Source organism: Drepanopeziza brunnea, assembly GCF_022702325.1.
Source record: "Drepanopeziza brunnea f. sp. 'multigermtubi' strain 214-2 chromosome Unknown ctg6, whole genome shotgun sequence".
NCBI lineage: Eukaryota > Fungi > Ascomycota > Leotiomycetes > Helotiales > Drepanopezizaceae > Drepanopeziza > Drepanopeziza brunnea.
Genome location: NW_027094069.1, coordinates 1,790,047 through 1,809,686, shown reverse-complemented (window position 1 = coordinate 1,809,686; position 19,640 = coordinate 1,790,047). Strand labels below are relative to the sequence as shown.

The 19,640-nt window shown below is 49.6% G+C and overlaps 6 protein-coding genes across 6 annotated transcripts; 2 read left to right on the top strand and 4 right to left on the bottom strand.

The window, feature by feature from the left end:
- Positions 1 to 1,617: 1,617 nt before the first annotated feature.
- Positions 1,618 to 2,101, top strand: L3040_004346 (uncharacterized protein; the record flags this gene model as incomplete). Its single annotated transcript, XM_066154663.1, has 4 exons — positions 1,618 to 1,639; positions 1,711 to 1,926; positions 1,982 to 2,024; positions 2,095 to 2,101. The coding sequence occupies 4 exons, from the start codon at positions 1,618 to 1,620 to the stop codon at positions 2,099 to 2,101; spliced, it is 288 nt and encodes a 95-aa protein (XP_066011942.1).
- Positions 2,102 to 3,350: 1,249 nt separating this feature from the next.
- On the top strand, positions 3,351 to 5,676 carry L3040_004345 (uncharacterized protein; the record flags this gene model as incomplete). The annotated part of the gene is made up of 2 exons (XM_007288875.2): positions 3,351 to 4,340; positions 4,411 to 5,676. The coding sequence occupies 2 exons, from the start codon at positions 3,351 to 3,353 to the stop codon at positions 5,674 to 5,676; spliced, it is 2,256 nt and encodes a 751-aa protein (XP_007288937.2).
- A 1,474-nt stretch (positions 5,677 to 7,150) lies between these two features.
- Positions 7,151 to 8,433, bottom strand: L3040_004344 (uncharacterized protein; the record flags this gene model as incomplete). The annotated part of the gene is made up of 2 exons (XM_007288876.2): positions 7,151 to 7,492; positions 7,549 to 8,433. The coding sequence occupies 2 exons, from the start codon at positions 8,431 to 8,433 to the stop codon at positions 7,151 to 7,153; spliced, it is 1,227 nt and encodes a 408-aa protein (XP_007288938.2).
- Positions 8,434 to 10,269: 1,836 nt separating this feature from the next.
- On the bottom strand, positions 10,270 to 12,609 carry L3040_004343 (uncharacterized protein; the record flags this gene model as incomplete). Its single annotated transcript, XM_007288877.2, has 2 exons — positions 10,270 to 12,348; positions 12,400 to 12,609. The coding sequence occupies 2 exons, from the start codon at positions 12,607 to 12,609 to the stop codon at positions 10,270 to 10,272; spliced, it is 2,289 nt and encodes a 762-aa protein (XP_007288939.2).
- A 1,807-nt stretch (positions 12,610 to 14,416) lies between these two features.
- Positions 14,417 to 15,760, bottom strand: L3040_004342 (uncharacterized protein; the record flags this gene model as incomplete). Its single annotated transcript, XM_007288878.2, has 1 exon — positions 14,417 to 15,760. The coding sequence occupies one exon, from the start codon at positions 15,758 to 15,760 to the stop codon at positions 14,417 to 14,419; it is 1,344 nt and encodes a 447-aa protein (XP_007288940.2).
- Positions 15,761 to 16,927: 1,167 nt separating this feature from the next.
- On the bottom strand, positions 16,928 to 18,772 carry L3040_004341 (uncharacterized protein; the record flags this gene model as incomplete). The annotated part of the gene is made up of 4 exons (XM_007288879.2): positions 16,928 to 17,159; positions 17,213 to 17,603; positions 17,662 to 18,041; positions 18,093 to 18,772. 4 exons carry the CDS (start codon positions 18,770 to 18,772, stop codon positions 16,928 to 16,930), a joined length of 1,683 nt encoding a protein of 560 aa, XP_007288941.2.
- Between the last annotated feature and the right edge of the window lie 868 nt (positions 18,773 to 19,640).

Here is a 19,640-nt window from a genome sequence, read left to right as displayed (position 1 = left end):
TATCTGCCTATTTTAGTCCAGATCTGTACGAAATGATTGTCTTTCAAGATCACGAGATCAAGGATTTTTACGTTGATGAATTTTTACGGCTTTATGTTCTATCTTATGGAGGCAGCGTTCAGGATTAAGCAAGCAGGCAGAGAGGGTATTGGAAAGTCCTGGATAGCCGGCTCCCGTCCAAATGAGGGATGCCCAGATTGCTTGACGTTTACTACAGGAAAGACCATGAAGTGTATGGTCCTGCAGATAATGACAGAACCGTTATCAGATATAGATCTCGGTCCAAATAAAAAAGCCTTACCTGGATACTTGGGACATGGCTTTTCCTCAAACTCGATTGTGTGAAGGCTAAAATAAATGCCCTGCCGTCATGAGACCAGTGATCAAACACCGATATGCCCATGCTTGCGCGACAAGGTCACATTCGCCACTCATCCCGAGACTCACCCAGCTAGCTAGCTTTGCTGTCGGTCCCTGACTGATATCCGAAGCACCGGCCCTTCGGATCTGCGCATATCCACGTGATTGAAGTTCTAGGCCGGCATCGCCTCGGCTCAATTTTGCAATTTTGGTTACATGAGCACTACAGTACCTATTCCAGCTCGAGCATTGCTTGTCCTGTGTCGTAATCGCCAACCGGTGGGATGCTGATGACGCAGAGCAGGTGGGTCCGCGGTCAACATGCAAGCCGGCGACTTCCGGCCACCGTGCTTGTACGTACAGAAGATGTATATATTCTGCCAGCCGCGGTGAAGGTGATAAGGAGATAGATAGGTATGCAACCTCTTTTGGCTGTTGTGAACAAACAAGACTTGTTAGTAAGTAGGGAATGTAGTATGATTGATCAACTGATTTATTGATTGATACTACTGGTACCTATGCTTCTGTTAGGATCATGCAGATGCAGATGCAGATGCAGATAATCAAAGTGTATCGAATCGAGAGGTGAGGTCGAAATTTCCGAGACACGGAGAGCATAGGCTGGGCCGAGGCCGAGGCCGAGGCTGAGGCTGAGGCTGGAAGCGTTTGCGTTGAAGAGGACAGGAGGTTAAGATGGCTTGCGGGCTGGGAACGGGAACACCGTACGTAGGAGTCGCGGCTTGCTAAAAACGGCCTTGCCCCGCTGCTACCCGTATCGCTGCGGGTGCGGGGGATGAGACGTCGTCGGTACAGTGGGAGGTATTCAAAGACGAATGGCGTCACCAAGGATGGTGTGGTGGGGGGGAGATGGAAGATGGAAAATGGAATATACAGCCAGAATGGACGAGGGTATTGGTGATAGAACACTAGGGAAGGGTAGACAATGAATCGATGAGATGGATAAATAAGTTTGGGTGGCGAGGCGTAGCTGTTTCTCGATCCCTCTCGCTCTCGCCAGGTGAATCATCCAAAACCAGGCTGAGCGGGGCGCTTTGACTAGCGTGCCACGCTAACGAGGCAACGACCGACCGACCGTCTTCAACCTCCGACCTCAATATAAGCTCGCCCTCCCTCTCCCCCTCCAACACTCTCCCCTTTCCACTCACACATCCACTCTCAACCACTCGACAACTCCATCCAACATCTCCATAGATCTTTTCCAGACACATCTACAGAAGCACCTGAATCCCCGCAGCCATGCAGATCTTCGTCAAGACCCGTAAGTTCCCCTCATCTCCTCGCACCTTCAACACGCCACTTCACCTTCTACGCCTTCTGACACCTGCGCAGTCACCGGCAAGACCATCACCCTCGAGGTCGAGTCGTCCGACACTATCGACAACGTTAAGAGCAAGATCCAGGACAAAGAGGGTATTCCTCCCGACCAGCAACGCCTGATCTTTGCGGGCAAGCAGTTGGAGGATGGTCGCACCCTTTCCGATTACAACATCCAGAAGGAGTCCACCCTTCATCTCGTCCTCCGCCTCCGTGGTGGTATGCAAATTTGTAAGTTGCTCTCTTCGCCCCTCCGCTTTGTCATCATCTGCTGACAGCCCCGCAGTCGTCAAGACCCTCACCGGCAAGACCATCACCCTCGAGGTTGAGTCCTCCGATACCATCGACAATGTGAAGAGCAAGATCCAGGACAAGGAAGGCATTCCCCCTGACCAGCAGCGTCTGATCTTTGCTGGAAAGCAACTCGAGGATGGCCGCACTCTCTCCGATTACAACATTCAGAAGGAGTCGACCCTGCATTTGGTGCTCCGTCTCCGTGGTGGTATGCAAATTTTCGTCAAGACCCTGACAGGAAAGACTATCACTCTGGAAGTCGAGTCGTCAGACACCATCGACAATGTCAAGTCGAAGATTCAAGACAAGGAGGGCATCCCACCTGATCAACAACGTCTTATTTTCGCTGGTAAGCAATTAGAGGACGGCCGTACATTGAGCGACTACAACATCCAAAAGGAGTCGACTCTTCACTTGGTCCTTCGTCTACGTGGTGGTATGCAGATCTTCGTCAAGACCCTGACTGGGAAGACAATCACTCTCGAGGTTGAGTCATCGGACACCATCGACAATGTCAAGTCGAAGATTCAAGACAAGGAGGGTATCCCACCTGATCAACAACGTCTTATTTTTGCTGGTAAGCAATTAGAGGACGGCCGTACATTGAGCGACTACAACATCCAAAAGGAGTCGACTCTTCACTTGGTCCTCCGTCTACGTGGTGGTATGCAGATCTTCGTCAAGACCCTGACTGGCAAGACCATTACGTTGGAGGTTGAGTCATCGGATACGATTGACAACGTCAAGTCGAAGATTCAAGACAAAGAGGGTATCCCTCCCGACCAACAGCGATTGATTTTTGCTGGTAAGCAATTGGAGGATGGCCGTACATTGAGCGACTACAACATCCAAAAGGAGTCGACCCTTCATTTGGTGTTGCGTCTTCGTGGGGGTCAATAAGCGTCTAGAGAGAGGTTTCGTTTCTTTGGATTTGCGTTTGCGCTGGCGTTCCGGAAACTGCATGAGATTCATGGCTCCACTGGCAGGTGCAGAGGGCAGTTAGGTCTATGAGTCCAATTAAATTATTAGGCCTGTTCTATTGCGCTGAAAAAAAAATGACTGTGACTTTTAATGTATTACAAACTATGCGGTCAAGGTGGGTTTTCGGCTGGGTGCTAGATTTTCCCAGCAAGTACTTCTGGCATCTCACAGTTGCAAGGCTGGCCTCGTACCCCACCACGCCTTTTCTGCACGTTATGAACCATCAACGCGCCTTGCTTGCCAGTCTCGTGAATGGACGGTTCAGATGTTCAGGAAATTTTAAAAAGCCCTTCGGAAACCTCTACAAATGTACTCCAAAATATCTCATAAAGCATGCGCCATGAGCCCTTCGAACATTAACAACGCCCTACAGTGAGAGAATGCCATCTTTTTTCTACCACCTTGAATTCGAGCTCTATCCTTACCCTTCGATCGCAGCAGAGGCAGAATCCACGTGTCTAAGTTCCGCGCCTTTCCTGCGCGATAAGAATGAGGAAGAAGAGCGTGCGAGAACTGTCCATGTCCCCTCTCCAGAAAGCGACATCTTCGAGACGGAACATTGGCCTTCACACGCGCCAGCTCAGGAGGAGCATACCAGAACACCAGGGTCAGGAACCATCAGCCAGAAAGAACACGCACGAAGTAGGGCCAGTGACGCTGAAGCCAGGGGAGGAGGAGTAGGGGTAATCGACTGCGGAGCGCGAGCAGCCCGTCTCCGCTCCCCGACAAGTGAAGCTTACACCACCATCGCGGCCGAGAAACCCCTCGAGTTCCCCCCGCCCAATCCGAAGCACGTCAAGGCGCGGCTGCAGACGGCCGTCAGAGACTGGCGCTTCGGGCGCGTGAGAGTCGAGAGTCTGGATATGTTGGAGCAGCCGAAGCATAAGAGGGGCGAGAGCAGCTCTGCTGCGGTCGCGGTCGGCAATGGGATCAATGCTGGGCTTGCGCCGGAGGAGACTGTAGGCTCTCAGGGGAAGGTCACGAAGGCGAGGTTCGAGAGTGTAGGGGGCAGCAGGGTCAAGAATACGGAAGTGGGGTGGGGAGTGGTGCATCTGTACCGAGATGGGGATCTGGCGTTGGGCAGTGGGGAGGAGCTGTATGATGTTGAAGGGGGTGAGGGAGAGGGAGAGGGAGAGGGAGAGGGAGAGGAGGATTGCACGACGCTGTGTATTCCTGCTGTGCCGAGCTACCTGACGACGAATGATTTCTTGGGATTCGTCGGGGAGAGGACGCGGGAGGAGGTTAGCCACTTTCGAATGGTGATGACGGGGAGGATGAATCGGTATTTGGTGCTTATGAAGTTTAGGGATGCGAGCGTTGCGAGGAGGTGGAAGAAAGAGTGGGATGGGAAGGTTTTCAACAGCATGGAGGTATGTTCGCTGGATGTGATACTGGAGGTGCTGTTTGTCTACTTTGTGAACCTTGCTAACGTTGCCAAAGCCAGAGACTTGCCATGTCACATTCATCAAGTCCATTACTTTCCGAACGCATACCTCCTCCACTCCAAATACCAGCTTCCCGGAGCTCTCTCACGATCCGTTTACGCCCTCTTCAACGCCTTCATCCTCACTCAGGCCATTCCCACCACCAACGCCGAACTTGGTCGAACTTCCTACCTGCCCAGTATGTCTGGAGCGGATGGACGACACAACCGGCCTTCTTACCATCCTCTGCCAACACGTATTCCACTGTGCCTGTCTTCAAAAGTGGCGCGGCAGCGGCTGTCCCGTCTGCCGCCATACCAACCCTTTTCCCTCGTCAGATTCTGCTTCCTACCCTCAAGACCCTTACAACCCGCCCTTTGGCAGCGGCGAGGCCTCCCTCTGCTCGGTCTGCGACAGCACCGAAGACCTCTGGATCTGTCTTATCTGCGGCGCCGTCGGCTGCGGCCGCTACAAAGGCGGGCACGCAAAAGAACACTGGAAAGAGGCGGCCCACAACTTCGCGTTGGAGATTGAGACGCAGCATGTCTGGGACTATGCGGGCGACACATGGGTCCACCGTTTGATCAGGGATAAAGGCGACAAAGTGATCGAGCTCCCATCGAGAAGCCGAGGGGGCCGGGGCGGCGATGGAGGCGAGGGGGACATGGTCCCGCGGGAGAAGCTGGAGAGGATCGGGATGGAGTATACGCACCTCCTGACCTCGCAGCTCGAAAGCCAACGGGTCTACTTCGAAGAGCTGGTAAGCAAAGCGGTGGCGAAAGCCTCTGCGGCGTCGTCCGCTGCGGCGTCTGCTTCTGCTCGTGCCGAAGAAGCGCTCTCCCAACTCGCCACGCTCAGCGCCGAGAACCAGATGCTGAAACAAGACGTCGTCACGGTCCTCGAGAAAGATCTCGCGCGGGAGAAGCGCAAGGCGGAGAAGAGCGGCGAGATTGCGCGCGGGCTCGGCAAGAGCCTGGTGGAGGAGAAGAGGGTGAGTGAGGGACTGATGGAGCGCATCGGACACGTGAATATGCGGATGCAGGGGGTAGAGCGGGAAATGGAGAAGGTGCGGGAGGAGAATCGGGAGCTGGTGGAGGCGAACCGCGATCTGCTTTTCAGTATCAGTGCCGAGGGGAAGATCCGGGAGATGGAGGGGAATGTGCCGGCGGAGGGGGGCGTGCTGGAGAAGGGGGAGATTGAGGGGGGTACTCTTGTCTTGCCGCCTGAGAAGATTGGGAGGGGGAAGAAAGGGAAGGGGAAGGGACAGGGCCAGGGGAAGTAGACGACTGGGATTGGGGAAGAGAGGCAGGAGGGGCTTTACTTTGTTGTTGTTGTTGTTGTTGTTGTTATCTCACCTCGTCCCAGGCGAAATCAACACCCCCACCCCCCTTGAGGGTTTCCAACAGGCTTCTCATTACAATTCAACTCCAACCCTTGAATCCCTATTTCTTTTCTCCCTCTCTTTTCACGAAGAGACTGAACCCCTCGATTCGCCAGTTCGGCGTGCGCGTCTAGGCATCTCGCCTAGGGTTTTAAGTTGAAGAAGTTGTACAGTAAGTAAGTACTGATTGACAGAGTACGACCTCTAGCGGGCCGTTGTTCACTTGCAGGTCATCGGTATATATATAAATAGAGAGAGAGAGAGAGCGCGCCCCTGCCGCCCTATGCGACCTTCCCTGTATAGGGTAGGTACCGTACGGAGGGGTATGAAGCTCGAGCGAGGAATAGCTATATACATACATACATACATGTATACGAGCGTAAATCCTCAATCCTGGGTTCTGACAGTAATATCAGCCGGCCTCTTCCCTCTGTGCACTACTCGCGCGTGAGATGGGTGAATCCTCGGAGGGCGAATTTGGATTTTGATATTAGTTGGTTGGTGGGCGTGCAAAGCGGAGGGGTCATTTATAATCCTTTGAATCGGTCTTGCAAGCTTTAAACCGTGGTTGGTAACCTTCAACTTCCCGTGATGGAACATATAGAAGTGGAATGAGTGCATTATACATTAGTTTTACTGCTGTTTAAGTTGTTTTATTTAAGGTGCTGCTAAGGAACTTATTCGGGTTTGCTCTTTTCTTAAATCTTTAGAGAGCGAATTTGGATTTTGATATTAGTTGGTTGGTAGGCGTGCAAAGCGGAGGGGTCATTTATAATCCTTTGAATCGGTCTTGCAAGCTTTAAACCGTGGTTGGTAACCTTCAACTTCCCGTGATGGAACATGTGAAAGTGGAATGAGTGCATTATACATTAGTTTTACTGCTGTTTAAGTTGTTTTATTTAAGGTGCTGCTAAGGAACTTATTCGGGTTTGCTCTTTTCTTAAATCTTTAGAGAGCGAATTTGGATTTTGATATTAATTGGTTGGTGGGCGTGCAAAGCGGAGGGGTCATTTATAATCCTTTGAATCGGTCTTGCAAGCTTTAAACCGTGGTTGGTAACCTTCAACTTCCCGTGATGGAACATGTGAAAGTGGAATGAGTGCATTATACATTAGTTTTACTGCTGTTTAAGTTGTTTTATTTAAGGTGCTGCTAAGGAACTTATTCGGGTTTGCTCTTTTTTTAAATCTTTAAAAAGCGAATTTGGATTTTGATGTTGGTTGGTTGGTTAGCGTGCAAAGCGGAAGGTTTCTTTACAGTCCTTTAAATCGGTCTTGTAAGCTCCAAACCGTAGTCACCTTCAACTTCTCGTGATGGAACATGTGAAAATGGAATGAGTGCATTATACATTAGTTGTGCTGCTATTTAGGTTGTCTTATTTAGGGTGCTGCTGGGGAACCCATTCGGGTCTGCTCTTTTCCAGGCTGAGCAGCCTACGAATTGCCTCCTCCCTAGTCATATCGTCGTCGTCGTCGTCGTCGTCGTCGTCATCTTCGTCATCAACTTCTATGTCGTTCATGCCCCGATTCAGGACGCGAATGTCCTCGTCCTTAGCCTCCTCACCCATCTCATCATCCTCATCTGGCTCGGCCATTGTTTGTTGCTCCGGGGGCTCTGCACATCCATCTGCCATCTTCTGAATCAACTGTGCATCCCAACCGGCCTTCTCCTGCCTCTCACGCCAGTACCTCTCGATCTTTTGATCTGGAAGGAAACGCTATTCCAGTTAGCAACCTAGGGAGAAAATTTATAGACTTGGTCATAGAGACTCACCATCCGCATGACATCCTTCAGCTCTGCAGCTGCCCGCTCGCTGAAATGACCAGGGACTCGCATCTTGTCGAAGAGATTAAAAGCCAGGAAAGTCCAAGCAGCTTCCATCTGGGGTCGAGTCACTGTCGGCAAATTGTGTAGGGATGCCTTGTTATCCACCGCTCTGCAGAACCGGAGGAAGGTCGAGCTGCTCTGGGTGAGCACTGTGAAGTTTTTGTAGGATGGCAGGATACCAAGATCGAAACTTGTCTTCATCAGACGCTCGAAGTCGGAATAATGCTCCATCACTTCTCCGTAGACGGCCAGAAATCTGTTCGAGAAACCCCATTTTTCGTAATCTTCGGGCTCTACATCCCCAATCGCGAGGATACAGCGGGTACTTTGACGGTACGACATCGCAGGCACAGGCGGGAACAGCTTGAAGGCTGGATGAATCCCGGGGTGTTGAGCTCCGTGTCTCTCCGCCAGGAGAAGCGTAAAGATTTCACGGCCTTTTGCATGATCAAAAGCAGTGCAGAGCTCACGAACCTTCTCCATCTCCCCGGTGTCGATTGTCTGCGGATCCTGCTCCCCCAACCACAGTGCGAACCAAACGCTCAGCTTCTTCAGATCGAACACGTACTTCTGGCTCAAACCCGCAGCGTCCCAGAATGATTGGAGGGTGAGGACGGAGAGGTGTCGGTGCTCGTTTTTGAGGGTACCATGAAAGACCTTGAGCCAGAGCTCAAGACCCTCGACCATATCCTCGTGTTGATCGACGACTTGATGGTTGGTCAAGTCCAGAGCCTTGGTGGCATGGTGGAAACTCGCCGAGTTTTCCATCAAGATGTTACCCGAGACGCGAACCGGGGTTATTTTGACGATTTCAGAGCTGCTGGCGTCCATGTCAGGAGCATTCTGGGGGCATGTGTGAACTTTGATGAGCGGATTGCCGGAGGGGTCGATCTCGTGGTGTGGAGCTTCTGGGGGTGCGGACTGGAAAGAGAAGTTAGGAGTGAACTTACGAAAGGGGGATGCCGGGATTTACTACAGAGATGTTGGGTGACTGGGAGCGGTATCAAAGAGGTTGTTGTTGTGCTGAACTTCAAGAGAAGGTTGTTTATGGGAGAGGAGGTGTCTTTGAGTAGGCAAGGTCGACTATTTACTATTGACTAGTGTGATCGTCTATCAATTTTGCTCTGATCTGTGGCCTTAACTGCGAAAGTGAATAGCAACGTGGAAAATAGAACAGAAAGCCGCCTTAATGAATCGCAGTGGTTCTCTTGCGGGCGCATCATCGCCGCCCGAGCGAAAGTGAACTCAAACGGAAGGAGCATCTGCATCGTGGCCAACGTGGTTCTCATGCTTGTCTAGATAGTATTCAACGTTATTCTTTTCCTCATCTGTATCGTAAAAAGATCAGTATAGATAGCAAAAAATTATATAAATCTGCGCCCCCCCTCTCCCCCCCCCAACGCCCAAAATTTATTCGCAAAACCCAAAATGTGCAGTTTTTTGTACCAAAAAGTACTAAGAATTTGTACCAAAAAGTACAAAATTTTATGGAACTCTAATCCACTCCAACTCGAATCTATTCCCCCAGATCCCCACATAGACGCACCCAAGACGCCATTTTACGGTGCAAGTTAGATCTCATAGCAACCACTGTTAGGTGTAGAGGAGATATGACCCAGCGTGTGTTAACGGGCTTACATGATCGATTGGCTTATTTTATTGTGGGAGCACTTGGTTGCTGGGTCATATAACATATTCAAAAAATTCTGCCGTGAAGCGAGGACGAGGTGCCGGTAGCACCAACGCTTCGCAATGCCGGTCGTCACGACTTGCTCGCCGGATTCTAGCTTCAGCAAAACGACTGCGGGATTCTATTCCGGCAATGGGAAAGTACGAAGTCCCTCACTGCGACTCAAAGCGAACGAATTACGAAATGATTCATTGCTAAACCCAAAACCGAACGAATTACACAATGACCCATTGCTGAACTCCAACCGAACGAGTCACAAAAGCAACCATTGCCAAAGCAGAAAAAGCAGCAATAGGACAGGCATAAGACTCGAACCCATCTCCCAACAAGAGGAGGCGGGGTAGCTCAACCACCTTGCACGCATCACGGAAACACAGGATACAATCCAAACATCGATGCAACAACGCATACAGGCTAGCCCGACTAATCTACAGTTCCCCCCAGCATGTAGGAACAATAGTAATCCTCTGTCTGATGGTCTGATGAACGAGTTTTACAACTATGGCTCTGCGGAGGTTGGAAAAGAGGTTTGTTTGCAGCCGGACAAGATCAGCCAGTCCACTGCACCAAAGATTCTCTAGCACATATCAGACGTGCAACGAGCTCTCAAACAAAAATTCTGCATCAATTGGAAACTTCGATTGTTCACAGAGAAACAGAGGATCCACTTCTAGGATGGGCATGGACAGACAAAAGGTAGCGCTGACGAGGAAGGGAAAGGCCTGGGCGATGGAGAGACAAGTCTCGTTCTGACACGCCATCCCCCAAGTGAACGAATATCAAGCAGTAAAGGCTTCAGCAAACTTTGTATGCAGAAGCATGAAGGATACAGTAATTACGCACAGAAATAGAAGAAAAACATCAGGCGAAATTAAGATTGTATTGGTATTCCAGACGCCAGTGATTTATTGCAATCGCTTTGGCCCCCCCCATCCAGCCCAGCCCAGCCCGACCAAACAAAGAAGATCCAATGGCACCTACTCGTCTTTGCTTTCTTCGCCCTCACTCTCATCAGCCTCTTCCTGCCTTGCCTGGTCGGTGTTTCTTCTCCGTATCTGACCCCGTTCTCTCATAGCACCTCTAATCTTCATGCTTACCTCTTCAAAGCCACTCTTAGAGTCCAGCGTGCTAAAACTCTTCAATGGGAATCCAGCCGACCCGACTGCCCCACCACTACTACTGCTACGACTCCTGCTTCGAGAAGGTGGTCTGGTGGCAAAGAGACCAATATTTCCAAGGTTTTTGAAGGACTCGTTTCTTGGAAGATATCCGTTTGAGCCTGATCCTGCGCCGATGGAAGCATCAGGATTAGATTTTGGGAAAGGGGAGGGTGTGTCCGAGTCAGAAATACCAGATTGGCTGCTACCTCTGCGGTGTTTTAGTGATGGTGGTATCCCAGCTCCATTCGAGAATGGATCGGCCACGATCCTGGATGCGTCAAAGTCTGGGAACATTTCCGGACCCAGTGTATTGATGAGATCAGTGACCTCCGCGCTCAACTGAGCTCTCCGTTCCCGGAGCTTGTGGATGATATTGCTAGACTCAGGGCTGAGAGATACGACTAGCGGCCGGAGAGACTTAACGATGTCCATTCCAACTTCACCAAAACGGAGGGCGGCAAAAGTGATCATCGGGAAGAATATGTACCCAAAAATGACGACTGCCCACAAAGGCACCCACTCTGGCATATAACCTTGGATCCGGTTACGATATGTCCAGTACGTGAGAAGAATGGTGTAGAAGTTATACAGAACCGGCGCGAGCGCAAGAGCGACAAGCAATTTCCAAGTGGCCATAACATCCCGACCTTGGAGCTTCACGGTAGATGCGGCGAGGGCCTCCTTGGATTTTTTGATGCTGATGAGCTTGGACGCGACGAAGATGGGGCCGAAGAGTACAAGACCAGGAATGACACCGATCGAAAGGACCGATATCTTTCCTAGTCTGTAGCAAAGGAGCAGAAGTACTTTCGGTATCGAAAACTTGGCGTACTCAACTTGGTGATCCCGGATGTTCATGTATCGTAGCTGTTTGTTGTATTCCGTAACTGATTTCTTCAAGCCAATGACCCTGGGATCATCTTTGTAGTGTGTATAGCCCTTAACAAGTCTCCTGTTCAGCTCTACAACCATGGGGAGCGGAAGCTTCTTGCCAGTGGGGTTGTAAAGTCTTCGAACTGCCTGGATGAGCATAAGGGTGTCATAGTCTGGGCTTGTGACAGTGACTGCAACCAGCGCTTGATAGACTGTATCGAGCAATTGACTTACAGCCTCTCTCCTTTCGCCACTCTTGTATAGCTCTACAAGTTCTTGAGGAACCTCGACTGGGTTTCCAAACTCAACGACGGCCCTGGATCTGAATTTGTGCGCATGGAAGTAATTCATGCCACAAGGTATGATCTTCAATCCGCTTTCAGGGTTTGCCGCTAATGCGCCGAGGGCCATAATAGCAACTCCAGCTTTGAGAGGAAGCAGCTCAGTTCGGTCGTGGCTACCACCTTCAGGAAAAATGCCCACAGCTCCATCGGCACTAAGACGGTCGAATACCGCATCGTAAACTTGTGTCTGGTCTACCTTGGGAGCAGTCTTGTATTTCGAACCGGTGAATTCCTCCGGTCTCCCCTTTACGCTCTCGTCTTGGAATTTTCCATTGTGAGTAAGATCTTCTCTGCCTGTCAATTGCTTGATCGCTGCCTCGCCTTTGAAGGGTTTCTTCAATCTAATTTCCTCTGCGCTGATAACTTCTGCGACCTCAGCATTGGCAGCAGTGCCATTGACGCTTGGGAGAACCAATAAACCACCAACTTGAACTTCCTTGCTATCGAAATTTGTGCCTACTCCGCGAACGAGGAGGGGATCATTCACTGGATCTGGGAGGTATATGGTTCCAGATCCTGGCTTGACCATGTCGAGAGCTCGTCCAACTGGTACAGCACCGACCTTTCTCGCGAACCACCCAATGAGCCATCTGTTCATAGATTTCGCAGCAATAAGAAAGGCAGCTCGTCGGTGGCATTCAGTTCGGAGTGTTCGCATGAGAATAAGAGGATCGACAAACTGATCAGATAGTTAATACTGCATTTCGTACGTCTGAGCTCTCCCACTGACCTGATTCGCATGCGGCGCAGCAACAAAAATGAGAGGTCCTCGTCGAGGCACCTTCCACGATCCTCGTGGATGAACTTCTCGGAAGAAGAGATCCACCAAGATCGAGAAAGTCCATAAGAAGACATCATAGACCCAGTTTGTCATGGGATTCTGTTCCTTATGCTTCATCTGATGCGGCATGTGGTCGTGGATCTCTGGTTCATTCGCCATGTTGATGATGTGCAACTTGAAGACGAAGAGCGAGCGGATGAGGAAGTAGATGTAGCCAGGAGGTGTTCTGCCGGAGGAACAGATGCAGAGCAAATATTTAGAAGACGTAGTATATCGATTGGGTGAGGTCTAGTCTTCAAAGAATTGCACCTGCAGCTCAACAAATAATCTCAGAAGATCAGTGCGAGACATTCGTCATCAGAAGCGGTTGAATGAGCGGCACAGATTGTTGAAATAATATCGGCTCGTAAGGATTTGTTCCAGGACTGGATATTGGTTTGTGATACTGTTCCATTATGGTGACGGCTCATTAAGTAACGCATGGATGAACAAATTCCTATCAAACCATACTATACCATATCAAGAAGCGGGGACGATAAGCGCGCGGGAGTGCGACTATCGGGTTGCCGTAAAGCGAACGACTCCAATGATTTACTTCAAAAATTCGGTGTTTACTCTCTCGAAGGAGTTTCTTTGGCTACAATTTCCGTTGAGTTGAGGATTTTCTGGATCTTGCAGGATAGAGGTGTTTGAACGCTATATTACAGTAGTATTCTCTCAGATTTACTCGGTCTTTAGCATTGATCGATGGCTTGGAATACATTTCTTCATTTCCCCGCCCATCCCTTGCCTTTCTTCATAACTTCAGAATGACTTATTCTCTATAACAGCTGGCCTATTCTCTAGCAAGCTATGTCGGCAATGAACAGCTTGCCAAGCTACTAAAGCGAACAAGCTTGCTAGCACGCTGTTATCAACCAATCAAAGCTTAAAGGTGCCTGTCAGTTTGGCTTGCTAGCTTTCTCATTTTCCTCTCTCCAAGCAATCGCCCTTAAAAATAAACTCATAAGTCAATTGACAATTTCTCTGTCGTATGCTTGCGCAAGAAATAAGGACTCTTCGCTTATGAATTAGGTACTGTACAAGAATTGGATATAGTCGCTTGAGTAATGTTTCACGGTAAACGGCAAAGTATAGGGAGTTCAAGTACAAAGCACTACGCAACGACTGCATTTATACTCCTAGGGCATCAGTGAAGAGATCATCCTCCCTGCCTTTGATCCCACCCAGGATAATGCTGAATGCCTATGTTTAAGTTGCATAGACCTGCCGCAAAGCGAGAAAGACCCAAGACTGACTCTATAAGAGAGCACGAGGACGACAACCGCACTGGTAGGAAAGTGTTATGCTAAGGGATCTAAATTAAATCTTACAAGAGTTTCACTAGTCAGGTCGAGCACTAAGAGATAATTGATCAAGCAAGCTATAAACAACGGTAGTATAAAACATCGTTACTGTTAACCGATTTTTAATTTTTTGTCTTTATCAAGTATAGAGTATATAAGTGATGTAAGTAGAGAACTTAACTGCTATTGCGAAGTTGAGATTCATATCAGGTCTCGAAAGGACAGGTACAGTACTAACGAACGCTCTGAGATGCAACAGCAGCAAGCTGGATGAAGTAATTTTTTTAACATTCTCATGATGCCACAGTGAAATACTGCAAGACCACGTCAAGATTCGTCTTCATTGAATGGTCAGATTTTGCTTCGAACATTTATTCCCTTTTGAAAGCACAAAATTCGTGAACAGGAACCCGAAAGGAAATAGAATATTGAGGAGACGTCAAACATAACGCCGTTCACCAAATGCAACTACGCTGAACGCTAGTCTCAAGACCACGTGTAGATACTACCCCAATGGTATCTCGAATAGCTAAAAGACAAATGCAGGGTATAGTGCTTTAAGAAAGCAGATCTGCGCGGGTAAATGGCAAGTATAGCTTTTGCATATCTCTTCCTCCTTCCTACCTTTTCTCCGTGATTGGGACCTCCATAGCAGGAACATGCTGCTCCGCCAGATCATGCTTGTTCTGCACCGGAAGCTCAGCCTGCCCAACCATCTTCTCTCGCATCTCAACGGCATTCCATGCTCTGTTGCCCAGAATCGCGTTCCGCTCCGCTTCTCTAAGCCAAGCATCCCACTGGTCTGTCTTGGGAGCTACTCCGCCCCGGGTGATCCACCCGATCTTCTTCGTCTCCCTGATGGCGTACCATACTGTCCGTGTGAAGCTGGGTCGGCCCTCAAGGGTATCATCTTGAGGCCGGTCTGCTTCCTGGGCGTCGGGGGGAGTGATATCTTTGCACTCGTAGTTTGAGAGGTCCCAGAATACATCGTCCGGGATGAGCGACGCGGCCCAGAACAAGCCGTTCAAGATGATGTAAGAGAGACCAATAGCAGCTTGCATAGCGAACTCGCAATTGCCCATCAGAACGACAGAAGCCATGAGAAGAAAGGTGCCGAAACCGACGTACATACGGTACATCCGGGTACCGACGTGGTACTGGCACTCTTCCGTTCCGGTGTAGAGCTCGCGTGCTACGTCTTCATTGCACCGGACGAGGAGGAACGCCCCTTCTCGGGTGCGAATCACGACGTCGCCGTCTGGAACTCGAGACTTGAATGAACGTTTCATGAGGACGGGCTGCCACCAGGATGCATAGCCCACGATGGAAGATACCATGGAGATGGTGCAAACAGCAGCGATTGCAGTCCCGTCCTTCAGAAAGGCAGCCCCGATTATCAGCCCTACAGTGACAAAGAATGATCCTACAGAGAGGATTTTCAGCGGCGAGAACCTTTGGGGAGGCACTCGAGGTTTTCCCCTGTCCAGCTTTGTGGCATGAGTGAGTTTCTTTGCGGTTCGACGTTCAAGAGGTGTTAGGGGCCCGTTTTCAATCATCCCAAGATCCAAGCTTGCCGGGCTATTGTTTGATCGACTCTCATCTGAATTCACTAACATCGTGGGTTCTTTCTTCTTTCTGTGCGTAATTTGCAGGACCTTGAACACAAACGGCGTCAGGTCCTCGATAGGATGCATGATATTCGGGAAGTAGTTCAATGTGGGAACTAGGGTCCCGTTGTGTACACCCACAACAGCGGCATTATGGCAGGGCATCCGAGTCGGCCTTGAAGATTTGAGGAGAACCTGCGGCGCAGGGATGATCCGAGGAAGCATGCAGGTCCATGAGGCTGTGAGGGTTTGCGATTGATCTTCAATGGAACTCTCGCCAATGACGGCCAAAAGAGAAACGATATCCAACCTCCACCCATTTTCGCCCGTACCTGTAGGGAACCAATTCGAAGGCATTGTGCCTAGCTAAACTCTGCCGGCGTGCCAGAGCGCGAATATGTCGGTAGCGGGTCGATATTGATATCGATAGACGCTTGTTCGGTTTGAGGTGAGGGCGATTATAATTTAGCAGGATGACTGCTCTTCACAAAGAATACCACTGTTGAGGAATATTAGCTAGAGCAACGTATGTAGATGTGTTGCAAAAAGTAGATGAAACGGATGCTCCAGTGGAGCCAGTGGAGGCGATGCGACGTATATTTAAGCGCTGCTTCCCCAGCCCTACCCCGTGGGTCCGACGAGGTTGGGATGAGGTTGGGGTAGACAAGAAATTTCCAAGAGTGGAGCTAACATTCGCGACATACGAAACCCTTTCTACGGAGTGATACCGCTCAGTAAGCCTTTAATAACGAGTGAGTCAGTATAGGACACGTCGGTACCGTAGTGAACGGTAGACGAAAGTCGAGAGCACACGAACCAAATAAGAATATTTGAGTGGCTTGTGCTATTGTCCGCTATAAGTGTTACGTGGATATTTTGACCCGGGACACCCCCGTAGAGAGTGTTCCATTTCAAACAAGACCAACAGACCGCATATAGGCAGTTTGGGACTTGCCGCTCAGTACTAGTGGTTGACGGTTGTGATCGATGTTAGAAAATGGTCCTGGCAGAGGCTCGGTTCCCAGGGGGTGAGAGAGGTGGGGGACATGCCGTGCAACTTTCCCGTGAATCTTTATTCATTTAGGAAATTCCCAAAAGGAGGAAGCTGATTTGGAGAAATTATCTTATTACAGTCTCGAAAATGCAGCCGAAGCCCTCATCTGGGCTAATAAGACTCGGGTATCATATTTCCCCCCCCCCCCCCCAAAATCCAAGTCCTGGTGTTGGTTCCCAGAGGGTGATTGATATTGGGAATAATAAAAAATCATACCTCCTGTTTTTGCGACCATACAAAATCTCAATTCCAAACGAGGTATCTCTAAAGCAAAATCTCCGACTCCCTACTCCAAAGGAACACCCTATCCCATATCTTATATCCCGACACGTCTGTCGCCAACCTCCCCTCGGTCGCATCTGAATTCACTTCCCGGTATACAAGAGGCTTCGTGCAGCCTTGTTTAGCCCAAGGATGTAGAATAACCTGTGCTCGGGGAATGCTAGTCATATCTCGTTGCCTTGCCTCTGTCAGTGTCGGCCAGGCTGCGGCTCCCAGTTTTGCATGCGAGGACCATATTCCTCGACAATCCAATGGCAAAACTCGTCCCACATAACTTCCCATACCGCCGTGACTGATTTCAGCTGTTCTGGATCCATGCAGCTGTGCTCCAAACTCCACTTCACGAGTTGTTTCCACCCTAGCAAGGTCATTGATTCGGCACCGATCATAACTTGATAGAAATCGTGTGACAAAGAGGATCTGGTACAAAGGTTAGTCTCTGACCTCGAGCTAGATGCTGGGGGTAGGCTTACTTGTAGAAGGTAGCGTTGTCGCTGTTGACTGTACATGGTACGTTATTTGCCAGTAGAATGGGCAAATGATGCCCTGCGATGGTCGAAGTGAGACCCAAAATCTCGTTGGAGATTGGGCATGACTCGATGGCGATTCCTTTCTCCTTGAACTTCTCCATTAGTAGAGGGTGCCTGGCAAGTGCATATCCGTGACCGATTCGTTTCGCATTGAGCAGGACAGCATCGAAAAGGTTACCATCGACCCTGTCGCCGACTTCGAGTGTCTCGCCGCAGTGGAAGAGAAATGGAATATCCAGGTTCTGAGCCTCACACTTTTTCCGAAAGGCCAGAAACTCAGGTACAAAGTTACGGAGTTCGTTGCCCATCTCTTCGTGGCCAACAAGATCGAATCCTGAGGTTTGTCAGTATGCTTCTGGGCTGATGAGTGAAAGGCTGGTTATATCACTTACCACATATCAAGTGTTTGTACTTGGCCTTCAACTCCATACATTCGTTCAGGGAAGCTTCGACAGCCGAGTTTTTGAAGGAACGTGGCGTGCAATATATGACTTTCATGCCACCAAAGTACTGTCCTCTTTTTTGAATCTGGGCCATAGTTTTTTGCAGCTCCTCGTTGATGATTCGCATAATGCCCTCGTTGCCGATAGACCCCTTCCCGTCGTCTGTTTTCAGTGTGTTTGTCGCCATGAAATTTGGCCGAATCTCGGCGTACTGGATGTTATCCTGAACGAAGTCTTCGATGCATGCTCTGGTGTAATTTCTGAAAGCAGATTCATAGGCAAAAAGTCCTTTCATCATCTGGGTCCGATGGTTGAATTTCTCCCAGATTCTAGTAGTGTTAGTTTCCGGAGTGAAACGTAGAGATGAGTTCTGAACCTACCCTCGACCAGTCTGACCACGCCCATGCGCCTCCTCTTCGGAAATGTGCATCTTGTGCTCTAGCCAAGTCTCTGCACCAGATGTTCCAGCCAACTCCCGCTCGACATTGTCTGTATAGTAGAACAATTGCTGAAATTGCTTGTACGGCATCCATCTGTTGGACACGTAGTTGTCGTCGAAGACGTTTCCCAATCCAACATCCTGAAGATTTCCTGTGGGATCTTGTAGCTGACAAGCTTCCTCCGGACTCATAACCATGAATGATATCCGAGATTCGATCCAATTTTGAGGGCTGACCAAAGGCAAAGAACTCCGAATGTACATTGCTTCGACATTCCGAGCTTGTCTAATCAGAAACCTGGCCGGAAGACAGGAATTAAAATGGATGTGAAGATGAGCGCCTTTCGGCATCTTCTTCGCAACTTTCATCAACTCCGTCTTGTTGATAAGGTCGACATTGCCAAGGAAATGTTCCCCTTGCGTCCTCTTGCCATCTACATTCAATGGCTTTCCGTACGTATTTTCCCAGTCATAAGATTTGATTTTCCGTACAAGATCAGCCGCAGTCTTCTCGATGTCTGAAGAGGCAGCGGTGATTTTAGCATCGAATGCTCTCGCCTTCTCCGCTAGTTGAAGTTGCTGCAATGCGTTGTTGTAGGCATCCATGTCAGGGTTAGTCATGTGGTTTTGTTGAGATGTTGTAACCGGTCCTCCAAAACGGTGCAACTTTCGAAGTCTTCGAGATATGTGAGAGAGATGCTGTAAGCGAATCTTCCCATCTGGAGAGTCCTCACCCTCTTTATCAACGGTGAAACAAAGAACGCCCATTTCACCAGCTACTCTGGGCCCTCATACATGCGATGGCTGTGCCTCCACTGTTGTTTGAGTTTGCCGGGAAACGTGGACTCCGTGCGAGCTGCGACTACCATACGGTAGCTTTAATGACAGAGCTTGGTGAGGCTGTTATACCGGTATATTAATGCCGTGGTCTGGGTTCCTCAATCCAAATGTTGCGCTGCGCCACTTTGCGATCAATTCTTGCTTGATTGGACAGCTTGACTCCCAACTCCCAACTCCCAACCCCTTATTTACAGCCTCGAGTTTGGTGACTTGATCCTAGAAGGTCCCTTGGCATTGAGATTCGAAAACAGCAGTAGAAGGCTCAAACCGCCCACGTTAGCAAGAAGAACGTCCAACTACGCTGGTGATCTATGTAGCATGTGTCTTGTAGTCACAGAACGTGTCTTGTGGGACGAACAAAGGCAAGTCCTCGGCGACGTGTTTACTTTCCAGACTTGCCAGCGAGCAAGACATACCCTGTATCTACTGTATTGCAATCAACGTCCGTACTGAATCGATCATCGGCATGCAAAAGCGTCTGTGGGCAAACCCTATCTTGTATGCCATGTCCGGCCTTGTGCAGTCCGTTCCGTACTGTAGAGGAAGAGTTGAGAGAGTTGATGGGCAGCTCGAGGCACTTGGGAGCAAGTATCAACAGCATATTTCGGATACGCACGCTGACCTCAGACTATGCTGTACAAAGTAATTC